This window comes from Mesoplodon densirostris, chromosome 17 (genome assembly GCF_025265405.1).
Source record: "Mesoplodon densirostris isolate mMesDen1 chromosome 17, mMesDen1 primary haplotype, whole genome shotgun sequence".
In the NCBI taxonomy this organism is placed as follows: domain Eukaryota; kingdom Metazoa; phylum Chordata; class Mammalia; order Artiodactyla; family Ziphiidae; genus Mesoplodon; species Mesoplodon densirostris.
The window spans coordinates 32,675,993-32,698,623 of record NC_082677.1 but is presented as its reverse complement, the minus strand read 5'-3'; the positions used below and the strand labels follow the sequence as shown (position 1 = coordinate 32,698,623).

The 22,631-nt window shown below is 36.9% G+C and overlaps 1 protein-coding gene across 3 annotated transcripts in view; it reads left to right on the top strand.

Moving 5' to 3' along the window:
* Positions 1-22,631, top strand: part of DIAPH3 (diaphanous related formin 3) — a 550,032-nt gene that overhangs the window by 328,481 nt on the left and 198,920 nt on the right. For all 3 annotated transcript variants that reach the window (XM_060080302.1, XM_060080301.1, XM_060080303.1), the window contains 2 exons: positions 6,456-6,581; positions 18,544-18,707. In XM_060080302.1, coding sequence (XP_059936285.1) covers positions 6,456-6,581; positions 18,544-18,707 — 290 coding nt within the window. The remainder of the gene's footprint in view (positions 1-6,455; positions 6,582-18,543; positions 18,708-22,631) is intronic.

Sequence of the window (22,631 nt, the reverse complement as noted above, 5' to 3'; positions counted from 1 at the left end):
AAGGTAGAAATCAATGGCATTTACTCTGTGATTGGGTGTGTGGGGTATGAGGGAAAGAGAGGAGTCATAACACCAATCATTTACTGAGGTGCAGGAGCAGATTCCAGAAGGAAGATAAGTTCCAATTTGAAAATGTGAGTTTAAGATGCCTATTAAATATTAAGTAAAGATATTCAACGGGCAGTTGGAGTTCAGGGGAAAGATCTAAGCAGGAGAAAAAAATTGGAATTTTTCAAGTTTAGAGATATGCATGCAGTCCAGGACTTGTTAGGCTGCATGGTCTCCAATAGCCATACATGAAAACTCATCTCATAATTTGCATGTGAGTTAGTCTATCCTTAATATTTATCATGGGACACATTAAAAGCAGCCACACCTCCCTCCCACAAATGTGCACCCAAAACCATTATCTTGAGGGAATATTTTGAATATTGTTACAAACATCTCTATTATGGGCCTCTTTTCTTTAATATTTACCATTTTCTTGAACATCTTATTTGCAGAAAGGAGTTTTCAAATTCTTATAGGTAAACATGATTTTCCATTAGATAGGCTTCTCCCACTATTATTGTTTTCTCTTGTAAAAAGTTTGTTATGCCTTTAGCACCCTCTTCATAGTCAGAGGGGACAAGGCTACTTCTTTTTTGCCAAGAGTGAGGGAAATGGGTCAGCAGAACCGACTGGAGCCCTTTCACTGGTTGTGCTTGTCATTTCCTCTGCTTGCCTTCTGCCTACCTGTCCTCTCTCCAGACTCCATAACAAATATAGGCAATTCCCTTGCAGTGTGATGCATATAAAAAAGGTAACAGCAAAACCGTCATTGCATGTATAGATCTTCCTTGACTTATGATGATGTTACATCCAGATAAACCCATTGCAAGTTGAAAATACCATAAGTTGAAGATTCATTGAATACACCTAACCCACCAAAGTTGATAGCTTAGCCTGGCCTAACTTACACGTGTTCAGAACACTTACATTAACCTATACTTAGGCAAAATCATCTAACACTAAGCCTAATTTATAATAAGGTGTTGAATAGCTCATGCAATTTATTGAATACTGTGCTGAAAGTGAAAACCAGAATGGTTCTCTGGGTACAGAATGGTTTGTAAGCGTATCGATTGTTTACTCTTGCATGGCTGACTGGGAACTGCGGCTTGCTGTCCATCATCACAAAAGTGTGTACCACATATTGCTATCCCGGGAAAAGTTCAGCATTCAGCGTATGAAGTATGGTTTCTATTGAATGCATAGCTCTCCCCACCATCGTACAGTTGAAAAATCGTTAAGTGGAACGTAAGTCAGGGGTCCTCTGTAGTACTAGGTTGGCCAAAAAGTTCATTCGGATTTTTCTGTAACATCTTATGGAAAAACGCAAATGAGCTTTTTGGCCAACCCAATATAATAAATTAATTAGGAGATGCAAATTGTAATGTATTATTATGTGGAGTTCCATCAAGAATCAGAACAATGGGAAGAAGGAAAAGCTGAGCAGAAGACAAGCTGAGGATGACTAGCCTGTCACTTAGCATTGCTTCTTTTAGTTTACACCTTTGCCTGTTATGAATCAAACTGCAATTTATTTTGAGTTTCTTCTTTTTTTTACCATCTTACTTCAGTTTTATGCTTTTCCGTCAACATAATGAACGTTATAATGATACTGGAGATCTTAGATTTTGTTCTAGGCCTACTTAATGTTAGGGATTTCTTTTAATGGTCCTGAGGTTTTTGTCCATCTTGTCCATTCATTTTATTATTTTTAACCTGCATTTGTGAAATATTCTTACAGCTTTATTAATACCTTTATTATTACAGTCGTCTAGGAAAAATCACTATGTTGAAAGCTTGAAATGCTATAGGCCCTAGTTTCTCTCACATAACAATTGTGTCTAGGAACATAGGGAGGGTAATTTAGTTTGAATGTTTACAGTTTTTTGTTAATAAGTTGCTGTTTAAGCATTCTTTAAAGGAATCAACTTCCCTGTAATGTATCATGGTATGTAAGAATGACTGTGACATTTCTTAGTAAGCTTGTTATAAAACAATGACCAATACCTCCAGGAGATATTCATAGACAATTATTATTTAATTACAGAGATTACTTAAATGTATACAATTTCTCCTTTTTCATTTGAAATCTTAACGTGGTAAATCATAGAGGCCATCACATTACAGAGAGCCTCTCTTCATGATTTCTGTAAATCTAAATATTTATGGTTGTGATTTTGACTTTTATTCAGAACTTTTCTCACACCTCTAATGTATAATTATCATAATAAGTAGGCACTTGGAGAAAAGTCTATGTCTTGGATTTTAAGGTTTTAGATATTTAATCTGTTATATTTTCCCATTTTTAATGCTTTTATCTCAAGAGGTTAAAGTTAAATACAAAATCCATTCCTTCAACAAACATTTGAGTATCTGCACTATGTTATGTAACCCAAGGTACAAAGATGAATAAAATATGGCTCTCTTCCCTTAGGAATTCCCAGTTAGTTGGGAGAGGAAGACACATAAAACAATAAAAGTAATAGAGTGTAGTAATTGCAAAGATAGAGATAATTACCAGGTATGACAGGTAGGGAAGGCACGTCACCAGGGGCCTGACTGGGGTTTTGGACTCTTACTGTAGAGTATGAATAAGAATGACTTGGGTGGAATGGGCAAGGCAAATAGACACGGTATTTCCAGCATCAGGTACGGAATAGATGAAAGGGTTTGGGAGGAAGGGAACTACGAGCAGGACTGTTGATTTGGAAGTAAAGTGTGGCTGATTAAGAGGTAGAGCCAAGTTGTGGGTGGAACTCTGATGTTGTCATGTAAGCAGTTTATTGTCTGGTTTTTAAGCAGGGAAGGGACATATCTTTAAATTAATGTTTGTCTGGAAACTTCCATGTACAGTGTGGATATGGCTCTGAGAGAAACAGTAGGAGACAAGAGGGCAGAGAAAAGTGTTCCAGATGCCTTGAATAGTGTTCAACCTAGCAAGGAAGTAGGTACTATTTGTCAAGTAAAATGCGAGGAATGTCATGATCCTTTGGATCTGAGGGTTCAGGAGAGGGAAGGGTCAAGACTACCAGGTTTCTAGCACAGGAAACAGAATTTATGGTTCTGCTGCCCACTAACGTGTGGAGATTACAGATGGGCAGTTAGTTGGGGACAGAGATACATGGTATCTGAGGTGACTGAGGTACATCCCATCTGATTGAATATTGAGTAAAATGCAAAAATTGAAATTGCCTTAAAAAAATCTAGTCAATTCTGTTTGATGATGGCTATGTTTTGTTACTTCTAAATAATGAAAAGGAATTAAAAATAAAAAATAAGATTAATTTCTTGGTCAAGAAATGTGACAAAGTTGAAAGATAAAACTCATACACAGGTCAGATACAGAGGCACCAGTAAATTAACACTTCTTTGAGGGTGTACAATTTAAAATTCTCTGCTCCAATTGGGATTTCTAATACAAAAAATTATAGTCACTGACCTCAAAAAACTTGACACATGAGAAAAGTATGGCTAAATTATGTTCACGGATGTATAAAGGTGCTATCTTTGTAAACATAATTGCTGAAAAGGAAAAACACCAAAGAAATTCTTAAATACTCTTTAGTTTTACCCATCAGATAGCCCCAAACACTGGATTATATTTTATTCTCCTAGAACTTGCACACACGTTTCTTTCTTTCAGTTGTGCTTTGGTCTTCATTTAAAAACCAGCAGTGAAAAGTTGATCAATCACACTTAAATTCTCTTAACTATAATATATAAATGTAATCAGATAGTGCTGATGAAGCTTAAATAATGGCTTAATGGGATTTCCATCTGTAGAGTAGCCACAGAACCATTTTTTAAGACAACCTTCTTACTCATGATGTCAACCTTAAATGTTTGAATATGCCCCAAAGCTTCCTAACATCCCAAACATTTTGCTCTTGAAACTAGCAACTTTTCTTTTTAGCCTGAGTTCTACAACACTGTTCCTGGCATGATGATGATGATGATGATGGTGATGATGACGATTTGTTTTTTAAGTTTCCTTAGATTCTAATATTACTTACTTTAATCTTTAAGGTTTTCATGTCTTACTGAGTTCTAAGAATGAGTAACATCTCATAATCCATTTTATTTAAAAAAATTCTTCATCCTATATCGTAGCATTTGATCTTTATGAAATATCAGTGAGGTAAAGGTATGAGGCGAGATTTTTCCTATTTCACTCATGTGGAAATTGAGCCAGTGAGAAGTTGCTTCATATCACAGTGATAGAACGTAGTCCCTGACCCACTGCTACCAATGAGTTGGAAGAGGCTCAGAGGATCCCCTAATAAGCCTTTCATCTGAACCTGAAGCCCTTCTCTCATCCCACTGAGAAGCACTCACTGGGCTAGCTCTATGTTCAATTACAAGCACCTGGTCTCCTCTGTGGGCTGCCCAGGCTGTTAGGCAGCTCTGAAGGTGACAACTCATAAATCAAAAATGTACTCATACCTCCTCACAGGTACTGGAGTTCTGCCTTCTGACCAGACATGCACTTCAGTGTCCATGTGGCAGAGTAAAAACTATATATTGGGTCTTTTTCCTGATTCCTAAAATCTTTCTTAAATGATGAGAGTGTATTTTGTATGCTACTGAGATGACTCAAGGCAGATGGTAGGAGGGCCAGCTTAGGGAGCTTCAGGATGGGGGCACTGGTTGACAGAGGTACCAACCATGTGATTAGAGGGTTAGAACTTTCAGCCCACCCTCTGAGCTCCAGTTCAGTCACCAATCGCCAGTGATGTACTCAATCGTGCCTGTGTTGTGAAGCTTCGATGAGACTGAAATGACGAGGCTAAGGGAGCTTCTGCTGTAGTGAGCACAGGGATACGCTGGGAGGGCAGCGTACCTGGAGAGAGCATGGAGACTGTGCTACCCCCTCCGTCCCCATTCCTTGCCCTATGCATGTCTTCCATTTGGCTATTCCTGAGTTATATCCTTTATAATAAAAACTGTAGGGCCTCCGTGGTGGCGCAAGTGGTTGAGAGTCCGCCTGCCGATGCAGGGGATACGGGTTCGTGCCCCGGTCTGGGAGGATCCCATATGCCGCGGAGCGGCTGGGCCCGTGAGCCATGGCCGCTGAGCCTGCGCGTCCGGAGCCTGCGCGTCCGGAGCCTGTGCTCCGCAACGGGGGAGGCCACAACAGTGAGAGGCCTGCATACCGCAAAAAAAAAAAAAAAAAAAAAAAAACTGTAGTAGCAATATAGTAAGTACTTCCCTGAGTTCTGTGAGGGAACTCAGATTATAATTTTTCACATTATAAAAAATAAATGGGTTGGTGGGGAGGGCATGGGAACCCTTGAGTTTATCATTAGTTAGAAGTATGGGTGATCCCTGGGACTTGTGACTGTCCTGTGAAGTGAGGGCAGTCTTGTGGGACTGAGTCCTTAAACCTGTTGGTTCTGGGCTAACTCCAGGCAATGCGTGTCAGAATTGAAGTGAATTGGGAGACACCCAGTTGGTGTTGGAGAATTGGAGAATTGTTAGCTATTGGAATGAAGTATTAGGTATCAGAAAAAAATAATCCACCTATGTTCCTTCCCAGTGCTTGCCTTGTGCTTTTTGTTACATGGGAGTTCCTCAGATTTTATTTGTCTTTTCTCTAGGTGTTTCCCAAATTTGATGTGTGTGTGTAATAAAATTTGATCAGAAAACTTAATCATAATGTTTTAAGTATGTGATTTTGTTCAATGGTGTGCTAACACATTCAATTTTAATGTTAATTAAAAATTATAATATACCTATCTTCCATCCAGCCATCTATCCATCCATCCTGGGTTTAGCTGTATGTGAATCACTTGTGAGTTGCACTGGGAAAGAATGTACACACAAAAAAATCTTTATTAGTTAATAAACACAGATTGTCCTCATAGTACCACTAAAGAAAGTTTGACATTTGTTTCACATGTTATTCAAATAACCCCTGATACCTTTTCATTCCTGTCATGGGAGACCTTGAACAGAAGAGCATACTTTCCCCATGTTTTCCATGTATATTTTATTTTTCTCTCTCAAAAGGTCATGATTTTGAAAAATGCTAAAATTATATTGAAATAGTTTTAATTTTAAAAACATTGTCTTTCATTGCCTTCTTTTTCTGAATAGACTGTTTATTTTGTTGTGTTTGTAGAGGTCAAGGACTCTGATTTTCGACAAAAAGTATTTCTTAAATGTGGTTTGTACATGTGAGCTTTTCCTAAATTTCATCTTCTGTTTTAAATAATCTTTTATTAAATTTTCTTCATTTCTGGATTTAAAAATAAAAAAAATTTAAGTGAAATTTATCTTTCATTTATTTTAGTGGATTTCTATTATTATTTTAAGGTTTTTCACAAATGTTTTGTTTCTAGAGTGTTTTACTTTTTTATATTATAATTTCGTCCTTCTAATGCATATAATATTCTCTCTCTTAGTTTCTGTAGAAACCCTGGAAAAGAATTTGAAGCAGATGGGAAAGCAGCTTCAACAGCTTGAGAAAGATTTGAAAATCTTTCCCCCTCCTGAGGACTTGCATGATAAGTTTGTGACAAAGATGTCCATATCCTTTGATATCTAAATAGCTTAAGTCACTAGTCAATTAGGAGTATGATTTACTTAACATTTTAAGTATACTTGCATAACCATAGATCACCCTACAGAGCCAAATTATAGAAGGTTTAACCTTTGCCTTCTTGCAAGGAAATTTATCAAGGCTTTTACCTATCAAGAATAATATAGAAGTTTATTGATTTCAATCTTTTTTTCCTTTTTATCCATATGAATAATATGTTGTCTCATCTTTTTCCTTCCATATGCCCTATTTCCTTCTGATATTCATGGTAAACTGAAAGGATAGGAAAACTCAATTTGAGGAAGTTTGAATCTAATGTCATGTTGTGATTTAGATAGTTTTGAAATGTTTTAGGAAGCAGATGAAGACTTTATAAACTGTTGTGACTAGTCAGCTTAATTACAAGAGTTGTTATATATTAAAAATTAACTCATATTCAAGAAACTTTAAAATCTCCTTTAGAAATAAAACATGGTTCCAAAATCAGAACCGAACCTATCCCAATCACTATTGGTGTAGGTATTCTCTAGACCCAAAATAACATTGACAAAATATGTGTGTGTGTGTGTGTTTATGTGGAAGTGTGTGTGTGGATATACATATATACATAACTAACAGCATTAGGATTGTGTCCTGCTTAATTTAAGGTTCCTTTAAATTCAATTATCTTTGGTTTCACTAAGTTTGTCAGTTAATCTCTAATGAGTGATTGAAGTAGTAAACTTTTTTTTTATTTCCAGAAACTAATGTTGAGTTGCTTTCCAAACCATTCTGTGAAATTAGATATCTTTTGCCTTCTAATAAAGTATTACTACTATGCATTATCAAAATTCTATATGGACTTCAGAATTCTATATGAAAGGATAACCCACTTCTAAATGAGCTTTTATAAATAGATACTCCTAATATTTTATTTTAAACTGAGATACTTGAAATAAAGTAACTACTTTTCCTCTTTCTATCTCTTCTCCACTGAGATATGGCAAATCACAAAATTATTACCTGGCTTGTCATAGATTTTATTGTATTATATACTTTCAGCTTAATTGTTAATTAGTTCAATTTTAGCTTTCTTCACTGTCTCTTTTGGGAAATATCATAAAAATGCACTCCAACAACAATCAATTCAGGCTAATGTGTTTGTTTCCTTTCATATGTTTCCTACCCACCCAGTTTCTTCTTTTATTAGGCAGGATGCCTTTATCAATACATTTGAGAAGGTTGTTTTTTTAAAACTAAAGTCTGTGTTTATCCATCAAATATATATTTGCCACACCTTCTAATTTGGCAAAGTATGCTTTTTAAACAAAATTTCTTATTGCAGAATTGTATCAGATTCATCATTCTTAGCTTCCCCCCCAATTTTATCATATTAAAATATTCATATGTGACAATTTATTGTAATCATTAAGAACTGTTCACCAAGGCACTTTTTATTGTTCCCTACAGATAGAAAGCATTTTATAAAAGGTTTTGCTTGCATACAGTTTCTGGTAATATACTGTACATGTACTAATTATGAAGCTCAGTTACCTGGAACATAGGACCTGAGATAAATTTCTGAGCTTAGAAAAAAGGTGGTAGAATCCTGCTCAGCAGATGATCTCAGGACCTATGCATACTTGTGTTCATATGACACAGAAGCTGAATGATGTCAGCTTCTTGAAAGGTATGTAGCTCATAAAAAGCAATGAGCAGGAAATCAGAAATAGGAAGGATGAAGCTTTGTTGGAAACAATTTTTCATTCTGAGTACAATTACACTCCATGGACAAGAAAGCTCCTACATCCTGTCGCTAAATATCACAACCTAGAAGCCTCTAATGAACTGATTAGCATTCATGTATCTCTTGGAAGTCAGATATATGAACAGTTGGTGCACTTTGCTATTGACAAAGCTTATAATCATAAATATTCTTTGCTGAGATTAGATTGTACTCGTTTGCTTTTCATCTTAGTTAGACATACTAGTTTCAAAGTAATTTAATTCATTCATTGCAAAGCTTTGTTTACTTTAATTAGGACTGACAACAAGTTCGATTTTGAATATTAAATGCATTTATATAGATCTTATTAAAATGACAAATTGAGCTTCTTACATCTTAGAAAGTGGAAGAATTTGGAAACTAAATGCACAATGAATAAAAATGTGTTTAACTAAAGTTTGAGTTGTTAACACTGGAATTTTGTGTTTTAAGTATTAGTGCTTATTAGCTGAAGCACATATCAAATGTTTGGATCATCAACAAATTCTGAAAGAATATGTGTGTTATCTAAGTTGTTAAGGATGCATTTTTGCAAATAGATATTTACATTAAACAATCATGATTTAGTGAACTTTTAATCTGTTAACTGAATTGTTTTAAACGATAGTGCACAATTTTGTTATAATTTTATGAAATGAAATTTCATGGATAGCACTGAACTATAGTATACTATGTTTTTGTTCTGCAAGTACTGCTTTCTTTACATACACTTCTTAATATTAAAAAATACAAATTTAGTACATTCTTTAAAAGGCATGCATAATTATTTCATATATATCACATTGACTTTTTAGTAATAATTATGTCACTTTTCGATTGCAAAGCCTGGTCAAAAGTATAATTAGAGTAGAGTAGTTTCACTGTAAATATTTGCTTGAAAATGTGTAATGTGTAATGTGTTTTGTGGTAAGGTCACCAATATTGTTATATATAAAGTATTATATGTGAGGTATACACACTTATTAAATTCTTTATCAGTGAGAAAATTAGGAAAATGCCAGGATTGGTGTCATGTGATGCTTTTTCATTTCTTCTGACCTTTACATTCTGGAATATATGTTATTTTGAGGAAAATAACAAATAGATCCTAGAGCATCACCCTTGAAATTCTCCTTGCACAAGCCTTTACCTTTCTCTTTTTTCCTCATCCTACCCCCTCTCCCAAGTCTCTTAGAAAAAATCATTTTGCTAGACATTTCTATATTTTTGTATTTGTCACACAACTTATGTGACACGTTATTTGACTCTTCTCCATTTTATAGTCTTTAAATTTCTTCATTGTTATCGCACTTTATTTTCACACTTTCTTTTTTGTGGTTACACTGTATAACAATATTTTGGATGCCCCTGAAATTACTACACAGATGCTAAAACTGAGAGAAAGACTTGCATCTTACTTATATCTATATTCCACACTGCATAAAGCACAGCATTTTTCAGGTAAACGAATTTAGTACATTTTTATTTAATTGAACTGTGGTTAGGAGTAAAATAGAAGAGTAGAATGGGTGAGATGTAAACTAGTATAATACATGGTCCATTTGCAAGAGTGGGAAGTTGTGTAATTGAGTGATTTGTAAGAGCAAATTTTTTCTTTTGAATTACTCTTCTTTCCTCCCTCGCCTGTTTTCTGCTTTCTCTCTCACCTGTTTTCCATTTAACCCATTCTTTTTTTTTTTTTTTTTTTGCGGTACACGGGCCTCTCACTGTTGTGGCCTCTCCCGTTGCAGAGCACAGGCTCCGGACGCGCAGGACCAGCGACCATGGCTCACAGGCCCAGCCGCTCCGCGTCATGTGGGATCTTCCCGGACCGGGTCACGAACCCGTGTCCCCTGCATCGGCAGGCGGACTCTCAACCACTGCGCCACCAGGGAAGCCCTAACCCATTCTTAATAAACTTTTAAGACTCAGATTAAAATATACTGCTCAAGAGACCTTCAAGATGGCAGAGGAGTAAGACGTGGAGATCACCTTCCTCCTCACAAATGCATCAGAAATACATGTACATGTGGAACATCTCCTGCAAAACACCTACTGAACGCTGGCAGAAGACCTCAGACTTCCCAAAAGGCAAGAAACTCACCATGTACCTGTGTAGGGCAAAAGAAAAAAGAAAAAACAGGGACAAAAGAATAGGGACGGGACCTGCACCTCTGGGAGGGAGCTGTGAAGGAGGAAAAATTTCCACACACTAAGAAGCCCCTTCGCTGGTGGAGACGGGGTGGGCAGAGGGGAAGCTTCAGAGCCGCGGAGGAGAGCGCAGCAACAGGGGTGCAGAGGGCAAAGTGGAGAGACTCCTGCACAGAGGATCGGTGCCGACCAGCACTCACCAGCCCGAGAGGCTTGTCTGCTCACCCACCGGGGTGGGCGGGGGCTGGGAGCTGAGGCTCGGGCTTCGGAGGTCAGATCCGAGGGAGAAATCTGGGGATGGCTGTGTGAACACAGTCTGAAGGGGGCTAGTGCGCCACAGCTAGCCAGGAGGGAGTCGGGGAAAAGTCTGGAACTGCCTATGAGGCAAGAGGCATCATTTCAGGGTGTGCGAGGAAAGGGAATTAAGAGCACTGCCTAAACGAACTCCAGAGATGGGCGTGAGCTGCGACTATCAGCATGAACACCAGAGACGGGCATGTTACGCTAAGGCTGCTGCTGCCGCAGCCACCAAGAAGCCTGTGTGCGAGCACAGGTCACTATCCACACCTCCCCTCCTGGGAGCCTGTGCAGCCCGCCACTGCCAGGGTCCCGTGATCCAGGGACAACTTCCTCAGGAGAACACAGGGTGCACCTCAGGCTGTTGCAACGTCACGCCGGCCTCTGCCGCCACAGGCTGGCCCCGCACTCCGTACCCCTCCCTCCCCACGGCCTGAGTGAGCCAGAGCCCCCAAATCAGCTGCTCCTTTAACCCTGTCCTGTCTGAGCGAAGAACAGACGCCTTCAGGCAACCTACAGCCAGAGGCAGGGCCAAATCCAAAGCTGAACCCCAGGAGCTGTGCGAACAAAGAAGAGAAAGGGAAATATATCCCAGCAGCCTCAGGAGCAGCAGATTAAATCCCCACAATCAACTTGATGTACCCAGCATCTCTGGAATACCTGAATAGACAATGAATCATCCCAAAATTGAGGCAGTGGACTTTGGGAGCAACTGTAGACTTAGGGTTTGCTTTCTGCATCTAATTTTTGGTTTTATGTTTATCTTAGTTTAGTATTTACACTTTATTATCATTGGTAGATTTGTTTATTGATTTGGTTGCTCTCTTTTTTAATATATATATATATATATATTTTTTTTTTTTTTTACTTTTTCCTCTTTTTGTGAGTATGTATGTTTATGCTTCTTTGTGTGATTTTGTCTGTATAGCTTAGCTTTTACCATTTGTCCTAGGGTTCTGTCTGTCCGTTTTTTTTTTGTTTGTTTTTTTGGGTTTTTTTAGTATACTTTTTAGTGCTGGTTATCATTGATGGCTTTGTTTTTTGGTTTGGTTGCTCTCTTCTTTCTGTCTGTCTCTTTTTTTTCCCTTTTTTTATTACATTTTAATTTTTTTAATCTTTATTTTAATAACTATTTTCTTTTCTTTCTTTCTTTCCTTCCTTCCTTTCTTTCTTTCCTTTTCTTTTCTTTCTTTCTTATCTTTCATCTTTTTTAATCCCTTTTCTTCTGAGCCGTGTGGCTGACAGGGTCTTCGTGCTCTGGCCAGGTGTCAGGCCTGTGCCTCTGAGGTGCGAGATCTGAGTTCAGGACATTGGTCCACCAGAGACCTCCCAGCTCCATGTAATATCAAACAGCGAAAGCTCTCCCAGAGATCTCCATCTCAACTCTAAGACCCAGCTCCACTCAACGAACAGCAAGCTACAGTGCTGGCCACCCTATGCCAAACAACTAGCAAGACCGGAACACAACCCCACCCATTAGCAGAGAGGCTGCCTAAAAGCATAATACTTCACAGACACCCCAAAACACAGCACTGGATGTGGTCCTGCCCACCAGAAAGACAAGATCCAGCCTCATCCACCAGAACACAAGCACCAGTCCCCTCAACCAGGAAGCCTACACAACCCACTGAACCAACCTTAGCCATTGGTGGCAGACACCAAAACCAACGGGAACTATGAACCTGCAGCCTGCAAAAAGGAGACCCCCAAACACAGTAAGTTAAGCGAAATGAGAAGACAAAGAAACACACAGGAGATGAAGGAGCAAGGTAAAAACCCACCAGACCAAACAAATGAAGAGGAAATATGCAGTCTACCTGAAAAAGAATTCAGGGTAATGATAGTAGAGATGATCCAAAGTCTTGGAAATAGAATGGAGAATATACAAGAAACGTTTAACAAGGACCTAGAAGAACTAAGAGGAAACAAACAATGATGAACAACAGCTACATGTAAAAGAATGAAATTAGAACACTCCCTAACACCACACACAAAAGTAAACTCAAAATGGATTAAAGACCTAAATGTAAGGCCAGGCACGATAATACTCTTAGAGGAAAAATAGAACACTCTGACATAAATTACAGGAAGTTCCTTTTTGAACCACCTCCTAGAGAAATGGAAATAAAAACAAACTAATGGGACCTAATGAAACTTAAAAGCTTTTACACAGCAAAGGAAACCATAAACAAGATGAAAGGACAACCCTCTGAATGGGAGACAATATTTTCAAATGAAACAACTGACAAAGGATTAATCTCCAAAATATACAAGCAGCTCATGCAGCTCAATATCAATAAAACAAACAACCCAATCCAAAAATGGGCAGAAGACCTAAACAGACATTTCTCCAAAGATATACAGATTGCCAACAAGCACATGAAAGGATGCTCAACATCACTAATCATTAGAGAAATGCAAGTCAAAATTACAATGAGGTATCACCTCACACCAGTCAGAATGGCCATCATCAAAAAATCTACAACAAATAAATGCTGGAGAGGGTGTGGAGAAAAGGGAACCTTCTTGCACTGTTGGTTGGAATGTAGATTGATACAGCCACTATGGAGAACAGTATGGAGGTTCCTTAAAAAACTAAAAATAGAATTACCATATGACCCAGCAATCCCACTACTGGACATATACCCTGAGAAAACCATAATTCAAAAAGAGTCATATACCACAATGTTCACTGCAGCACTATTTACAATAGTCAGGACATGGAAGAAGCCTAAGTGTCCATCGACAGATGAATGGTTAAGCAATATGTGGCACATATATACAATGGAATGTTACTCAGCCATAAAAGGAAATGAAATTGAGTTATTTGTAGTGAGGTTGATGGATCTAGAGTCTGTCATACAGAGTGAAGTAAGTCAGGAAGAGAAAAACAAATACCATATACTAACACATATATATGGAATGTAAAAAATACATATATTGCTTTGAGGAATATAGGGGCAGGACAGGATTAAAGATGCAGACATAGAGAATGGACTTGAGGGGGAAGGGTAAGCTGGGACAAAGTGAGAGAGTGGCATGCACATATATACACTACCTAATGTAAAATAGATAGTTAGTAGGAAGCAGCCATATAGCACAGGGAGATCAGCTCAGTGCTTTGTGACCACCTAGAGGGGTGGGATAGGGAGGGTAGGAGGGAAACACAAGAGGGGGGAGATATGAGGATATATGTATATGCATAGCTGATTCAGTTTGTTGTAAAGCAGAAACTAACACCATTGTAAAGCAATTATACTCCAGCAAGGATGTTTAAAAAATATATATCGTTCTCCTCATCATCTATGAATCCTCAAGTCTATGATGATCTCTTCCTTCTTAGAAGTCTTACTACATTTATAACGTCGTGTTCATGGTTTCTTGACAGTAATGCTTCAGTCACTGTCACCTTCTCTGCCAGGACTTCCCTGACTACGCAGCATAAATTAGCCTCTGTCACTGTATACAGTATCACACACAAACTTTTGTTTTCTTCATCATGCTTATTATTGTCTGAATATCTCATTAATTTACTTCTTTATTACCTGTCACCACACTCTAGAATTCATGTTTCATGAAAGCAGGGACTTTGTTTACCTAGCTAACTACTGGTTTTCCTCATGTCTAGAAGAGTGGTACTTAGTGGTGTTTAGTGACTACTTATAGATTGGCTGCCCATCTGGCTGGCTGGCTGGCCGGATCCTGGGTACTGAAGAAGATCTATAAAAGGTTTTAGACTACAGGGTTTCCCTGGTGGTGCAGTAGTTGAGAGTCCGCCTGCCGATGCAGGGGACACGGGTTCGTGCCCCGGTCCGGGAAGATCCCACATGCCGCGGAGCGGCTGGACCTGTGAGCCATGGCTGCTGAGCCTGCGCGTCCGGAGCCTGTGCTCCACAACAGGAGAGGCCACAACAGTGAGAGGCCTGCGTACTGCAAAAAAAAAAAAAAAGAAAAAAAAAAGAAAAGAAAAATGTTTTTGACTATAAACGTTGTAGGACTGATTGAAGCTGGTCCTTATAAGATGATTAATGGAAGTAATAGACATCCTTGGTGGAGAAGGTGCAATAATGGGGGCAAAACATGAGAATAAATGTAGATTTATTCTACACTTAGAATAAATTTATGCTGGGTGGCTGGGTGGCTTGGGAATGAACAGTACTTGCTAACCAGGAATTAAATCCCACATCTCATTCTGACTACTTATTTGGCCAACACTAAACATTTGTGGTTCAATGTGTGTGAACACAGATCTGGTTGTCATGTACCTTCAAATGGGAAAATTATACTTGTTCAAGTAGAAATTAATAAGAATTTGGCCTTAGTCCTGGTAAGGGAAAAGAAAATAGACTTTACAAAAATATCAAGTAGTTGAATATATATCAATATTTCTGTAATGAATTTTATCAAAGTTTAATTTTGTTGTATAGCTCACCTATGTTTCTAAAGCTCTTTACAAATATAGAATTTTCTGGGGGAAAAATAAAGCCTTATGACTACTATGGATATGGGCATTAACTTCTAGCTGGAGTTTAACAGTTGGCACAAGAATACCTGTGTTTGTTTGTTTCTTTTGGATAATGATGATTTTTTGTCTGAATGTTCCCCCATCTGTTAATGAGAAAGTACCCAGCAATAATGATGTAGAGTGCCTCATTAAGGTAACCATTTATTCCATTCTATCAAATAGTCATTTTAAACTTCTGAGAATTTATTTGGCTATTTCCAGAATTGTTTCATTTCACTCACAATTTTACCATTTTTGTGGGTAATTCCACTTATTTAAAGCTCTACTTACTTTCCTTTGGGAACAAATTGTTTTGTAGATAACAATGATAAGACAATTAACTTATAAAACTCTCTAGCTGTTAAAACAAGACCATGCGATTTCCATCGTTTTGGCTCTAAGTCTTCTTTCCCATCACATCATTTAATAGAATTTTACTATTTTATTTAAGTATGCTCAAGCATATTTCTGATATGTCATTAACTTTTGATTCTTAATCTACAATCTTAAAAAGTGTTATTAAATAATAGAGCCTTATTTTAACCTATTTGCCAAACTGATTCCTGTGAATGGGCATATTCCCAGGTATTAGAATAAAATTACTCATATTTATTAAAACTCAAAGCCTTATAAACAGTGATAAGGGCAAAAAAGGAGTAGCTGTATAACCATACAATTAGAAACACCCACCATAGTAGTGCAACCTGTTGTCCAGGGTAACTAATTTTTAGGAACTCTGTTAGCTCTTAACATTACATCCAAATTGTATGTGTTCGTGTGTGTGTGTGAATGTGTATATGTGCAATTTTATGAAGAGAAGTTCCTTGACTTACATCAGACTTTTGAGGAGACCTGTTACTCTTCCCACCGAAGTTTGAGTGATGACAGTAGGGTGAAATAAGTCATTGGTACCAATGTAGTTGCAGATGATTAGACTTAATACAACATGTAGAGAAAGGGCTGATAATCACAGGTGATCACATGGCAAAAACAAAACACTACTAGGGGATTGGACTAGAAGGGAAAACAGAGAACTTCATTACAGAGATACCTGGACTAAAAGTGCTATATATTCAGTGGAAGAAAAATGATCACTCATAGTTGTAGAGATTAGAGAAGGCGGCTTCATGGAAGAGGAAGAATTGAACCAAACTTGGAATGATAGGTTTGGACAAGCAAAGGCAGAAAGTGATTCCTCTTTTAGGCAGGAGATAAGGATATATAAATAATCCATGTGGATATAGTCTCTATCTGGGACATAAATTTTAGGTGAGAGTTTATAGATTGAATATATAAACCAATGTTGATTTCTGAATTTGCTAGGTAAATGAAGGGATACTTACTGCGCGTTACAAATCAATCACCATATGTTCCATTTGATGATAGTTTCTGAATGCATTTCAAATGTGATTTTTATTTACATAAATTTACGTACAGCATTTCACAAATATGGATGTTTCACGAGACAAAGTATATGGAAACGTGTGACTGTATTATAATTTCTTATGATTTTGTGATTTTACTAATACAAAATCTGTTGTTCATTAAAAAATGAACAGGGATTAAAAATGATGGATTAAAAAATGATGCTACATATAAATGCATCGACCACTGGTACTATTATGATCTATATTCTTAGAAAGTATGAGGAGGCATTTTGCTGTTTAAACTAGCCAAAGAAAGATCCATAGATTTTCTAAGTTTATTAGAAAAAAAAAATCAATATCACCTCTTGCATTAGAATCTAGACTCCTTACATTCTAGTCTATTCTTCTAAAATACTATATATTTAACTAAGCAGAGCATAGTATTAAAAAAAAAAAAAACAGGCATGGAACGGCAGTATGTAATCTGTGGATTGACCATAGACATGGGTACAGGTGATTGATGGGGATGCCTTGTTTCCTTGTGGGAGCAGCATTCATTGCCCCAGGTTCACCACGTATCTGGCAGCAGTGCTACCTCTTTCTTTCATTCTTGTTTTCAAAACAAAGGGCCTGGATCATTTTCCTTATTTCATCCTCTACTGGAGAATGCTCTGACCAGAGGAACCATATCTTTTTGAAATTGTGGAAAATTTTTCTTTTTAGACATAAACATTCCATTTTTTTATTTCGTTCTCTCAGTCTGAGTCTAGTTATTCTTCTTTTCTGACTTCTGAAAAAATGTGTTAATATCTGTTTATCCTTTTGTGTTAGAGACAATATAATGACTTCAGTAAGTTTAATGTCCCAATCTAAAAGAGCCATAGATAATTATGACTGATGCTGTAGCGGAGTCATCTTTTCAGAATGTGGTATGGAGATTTTTTATCTGGCTACCGCAACAATCTGTCACACCACAAAGGAAATTCTATTGTTTGTTGAGAAAATGTGTTCTAATGCCACAACCACATTCACAGAAAGTTAGTCTTTTCCGTCTCAGTGTGCTTTCAACTAATTGTCATAAATAAGTGAGAAAGGAACATTTCTGTGTGTGTACGTAATCATAATTTTAAATCATGTAATTCATAGAAGAAATTGTATACCAATTTTCCAAAGAAGTTAAAACATGAATTCACTTACACAGTATAAGAAGTTTTTAATGTAACTCAAAAAATTTATTGCTTTTAGAACCTTAAGTAGAGCTTAAATTGAATAAGTGGGCAATAGTAAGACCAAGTATTTATATGTATGATGAAATGCCATTTATTTTTCTAAGTACTTTGTATGTATTAACTCATTAGTCCTCACAACAGCCCTATAAGTGATGTTATTATTATTAATCCCATTTTACAGGTGACGAAATTGTGGCACAGAGAAATGAAGGCATTTGTCCACAGGCACAATACTACCAAGTGCAGGAGCTAGAAATTGACCCCAGGTTGTCCACTTTAACTACTATGCAAAATGCCTGTGTTATTGATTTCAATATCATTGAAACTACTGAACTATAATTTTAAATCATATTGCATGATCTGATAAGATAGACAAATTGGAAGAAAAATTTCCTTGAACTTAATTGTAAAAGAGAAATATTAAATATATAAATAACTTTTCTGATAACTTCGCCAGTGTTAATTAGGAAGCACACTTAAGATTTCATCACTGTACAGTGTAGATTGAATTGTAAGAATGGTTAACTATTAGAGCTAATTTTGGCATTTTGAAGATATGTAATAATGGCTAACAATTAAATTAAAACATTGGACTTATAGGATTTTTTCCCCTAAAACATTACTTTGTAAATTTTAGAATACCTTAACTGTAACATACAGCTTTGTTATCAGTGCAAAAGAACACTATGAGAAACTTTCAAAATTACATGAAAACATGGACAAGTTATACCAGAATATAATGGGGTACTATGCCATCGATGTGAAGAAGGTGTCTGTGGAAGAATTTTTGACTGATTTGAAGAACTTCAGAACCATGTTCATGGTATGTTAAAAATCTTAATTTGTTTTCTTAAAGTATTTGTATCTATATTACTATTATTATATTACTATAATATATTACTATATTACATATTATAGTTATATATAATTATATATTAATTATATATTATATATAATTAAATATTACATATATAATATAATATATTACTATATTAGTATCTATTATTACTCTTATTACTTCATTCTACTCCTGTTGTCTGTAGTAAAATCTACCTTTTCTGATATTGAAAGTTAGCTTTAAAAATTTCAGGTTTTTAAATCTATTGAAAAATGTGTGTTTTGTTCTTTTTTTGGCCTTCCTAACATTAAGCTGTAATCAGAAATTTTGATTGAAAAAGTGACAAATTCTGAAGCTTTTCATAAAGACTCCCCTCCTGGCTGACCACAAAGCACTTTTGTAATAAGTTTTTGGCTATGAATTTGTTTCTTTATACTTAAGATCAATTTGTATTTTTGTGGTATAATTTTACCAAATTCTGTGCAGTTCTTATGAAGCTTTTTTCTCCTTTTCTTAATGCATTGTATAATAAGCTACCTGTGATTTCCCTTTAAATGGATTTTACATTCCTAGGGTTTCCTTTACATACTTTAATAGGGAGGTCAGGTCTCTGATGTGGAATCCTTTCATTTAAGCATTAAAAAGATCTTTTGAAAAGTATTAGCTGATTAGATGGGGGAGAAAACCACACACGTATTAAAGTGAGAAAGCATTGTTTCCTCTAGGAAAACTGGTAATACATTTCTACAACGAAAAATTACGTTATTCCTAATAGATGGGTGAGTCACTTTTGTGTCTCAGCAAATGTTTTTGGGAATTAAAAAGTTTTGAGGTGTAAAGAAAAAGAACGTGAATTTAAAGAAGATTGAATTTCTTTTTAATCTCAGGAAAACTTTATTGCTGAATTTATTGGACTTGATTATAATCACCTGTTTGTGACTAGATACCCTTTCAATAAAAACTCAATATTTTAAATGAAAACTGTCTACAATAAGTGCACATTTGCTCACAGCTCTAGTTTATTTCCTCCACAAATTCAAAGTGATTTTTAAAATTATTTTTTCACTACCAGAAATGAATCTATTAAATATATTTATTATGTACCTATATTCATGATGTATAATATACTACTTTAATTTTTATAATATTTTATGAGGCAACATGGCTTAGTGGAAGTAGCAAAGGCTTTGCAGTTTGAGAGAGCAAGGTTTGGATTCCACACTAGTTAATTTATGACTATGAATACTTTTAACCTTCTCAAGCCTCAGTTTCCATATTTGTAAAAGGGGATGTTAATTCCTTTCTCATGAGAGTATTTAAATATTAAATGAGATAATATATATTAAGTATCATAGCTCCTGGTACATGGTAGTTGCTTAATAAATTATTATGCAGTAAAAGGTTAACTCAGTAGGCTTGAGGTACTCAAACCCTGTACATTTTAGAGAAAGTAATGGTCCTTGACTGGCTCTAGAGAGAGCAGGTGTACGCCTTGGAATATCCTGCCAGATATGGCCATCTTTGTATACCTGGGGCCTTGGGCCAAGCTAGATAGTTTATGCAAAAAATGTGATTTACGGTGAACACCTACTTTTGTTCACCAGGGGCCTTGGGCCACACTGTGTCAGTTCGTCATCTGTGGGGTGCTGGAGACTGAGTAGCCAAGGTCATTCATGCAGGGAGTCTATATTCATGCCTGCATGACTGACCTCAATAACTCTTATCATTTATTTATTTATTTATTTAAATTTTATTTATTTTTTTGGCTGCGTTGTGTCTTAGTTGCGGCACGTGGGATCTTTTGTTGTGGTTCATGGGCTTCTCTCTAGTTGTGGCATGCAGGTTTTCTCTTCTCTAGTTGTGGTGCGCAGGCTCCAGGGTGAGTGGGCTCTGTAGTTGGCATGCGGGCTCTCTAGTAGAGACACCCGAGCTCAGTAGTTGGCTTAGTTGTCCTGAGGCATATGGGATCTTAGTTCCCCAACCAGGGATCGAACCCATGTCTCCTGCATTGGAAGGTGTATTCTTTCCAACTGGACCACCAGGGAAGTCCCCTCAGTAACTCTTGACATCAAGGCTTGGGTAAGCTTCCCTGGTTGGCAGTACATCACATGTGTTGTCACACGTTGTTGCTGGAATAATGAAACTCCACTGGGAGAAGACAACTGTGATTTTAATCTATATCCTTTCACTGTAAGAAACTGTTAACAGTGAGTATAACAACTTTTCTGAGTTCTGTGAGTCCTTCCAACAAATTATCAAGCCTGAGGGTGGTCTTGGGGACCCATGACACAATTATGCATAAAATGTAAAATGCATATATAAAATAATAATACCCATCAGATATTGAGTATTTTCTATGAACCAGACATTTTTCCAAATGCCTTACATATATTACCTCAGTCAATCTTCATGATAATTCTGTATCTTTTTGCTGTTTCTATCCCCCTTTTGCAAATGAAGAAAGAGACCAAGGCCGTATTTTCTGGTTTTGAAACCAGATCTAATTCCACATCTTCCTGAGATCTGGTAGGAGTTCTCTGGGTGACCTGACATTTCTGTTACTAGGTGGTGGGCAGAGAGAGAAAGTGTTTGAATGGAGAAGGGTTCAAGGTGGAGGGTCATAGAGTGACAGCTATACTTTGCCTATTTCATAGTTTACATGGGTCCTAGAAGTAGCTGCTATCACACACACATACATATAGACACAGACACACACACACACTCATATACACATTGTACTAAATTAAAATCATTAGAGCTAAGTATAAAACACTTTATCTAAATAAATTATCTGGAGAGGGAATTTTCTTTAGAATAAAAATAAGCATAAAGAAGACTGTAAGGGAAGTGTAATTTCACACACATTTTTTCTTCCTTTCTTTATGGTTATACTCCTTGAATTTTAGACACTGTATCTTTAAAAAGACCACAGCATCAAGACTGATAGAAATTACTGACAAATACATGTCTATTTGTCAGTGTCTTCTGATCTCTTAGGTTGCTATTTAATTCTATACAATTCAATTGTGGAAACCAGGCTAATTTCAGTGAGTTAGTATGAAAATATTAGGGATAGATGTGGACCTTTAATATGTTGAAGGTTTGTTCTGGAAAGCCACATTAATACAATAGGCAAAAACATATATTTTCTCTTTAAGATACTCTTAAGATATGTTGACATTGTCAAGTATAGTTGATACATTAAACTATGTTTACACTATTCATCCACTGACATTCATGATCCGTGGTCATGAATGAGCAGCAAATTTTCTGGTAAAGTGGAGGTCCATTTTGTATCACACATAAGAAGTTGGAGCACTGTCCTCATTCTACACCTGCCCTCCACTACAGCAGCTTTCCATGGAATGTTTTCTCTCAAGTTCTGGCCACTCTGCTCATTGTTCCCTATGCCTGGCACACTCCCTCCATATTTTGCCCGGCTAAATTATTGTACTCGCACTTCTAATCTGTGCTCAGAATTTGCTTCATCTAGTATCAGATGCCCCCATCTACAGTGGGTGGCATTCCCTAACAGCTAACACATATACTGCCAACCAAGTGCCAGGTGTTCTCATTCATTTTGTCGTTGCAACAACAAACAGATGTGGTATGTGTACTGTAATTATTCCCATTTTACAAATAAGGAAACTGAGGCTTAGATAGATAGTGACAGCTAGCAGGTGGCTGAACGGAGATGCTAAGCCAGGGAGTCTCACCAGTGTTAACTAGGATCTCTCAACTAATTTACATAGACATAGCTGTCCAGCTTCTTCCCTTCCTTCCTTCCATCCTTCCTTCCCTCCTTCCTTCCTTCCCTCCTTCCTTCCTTCCCTCCTTCCTTCCTTCCCTCCTTCCTTTTTCCTCCCTGAGAGACTTTTTACAATAGCTAACAAAGGAACCTCTGTTTCA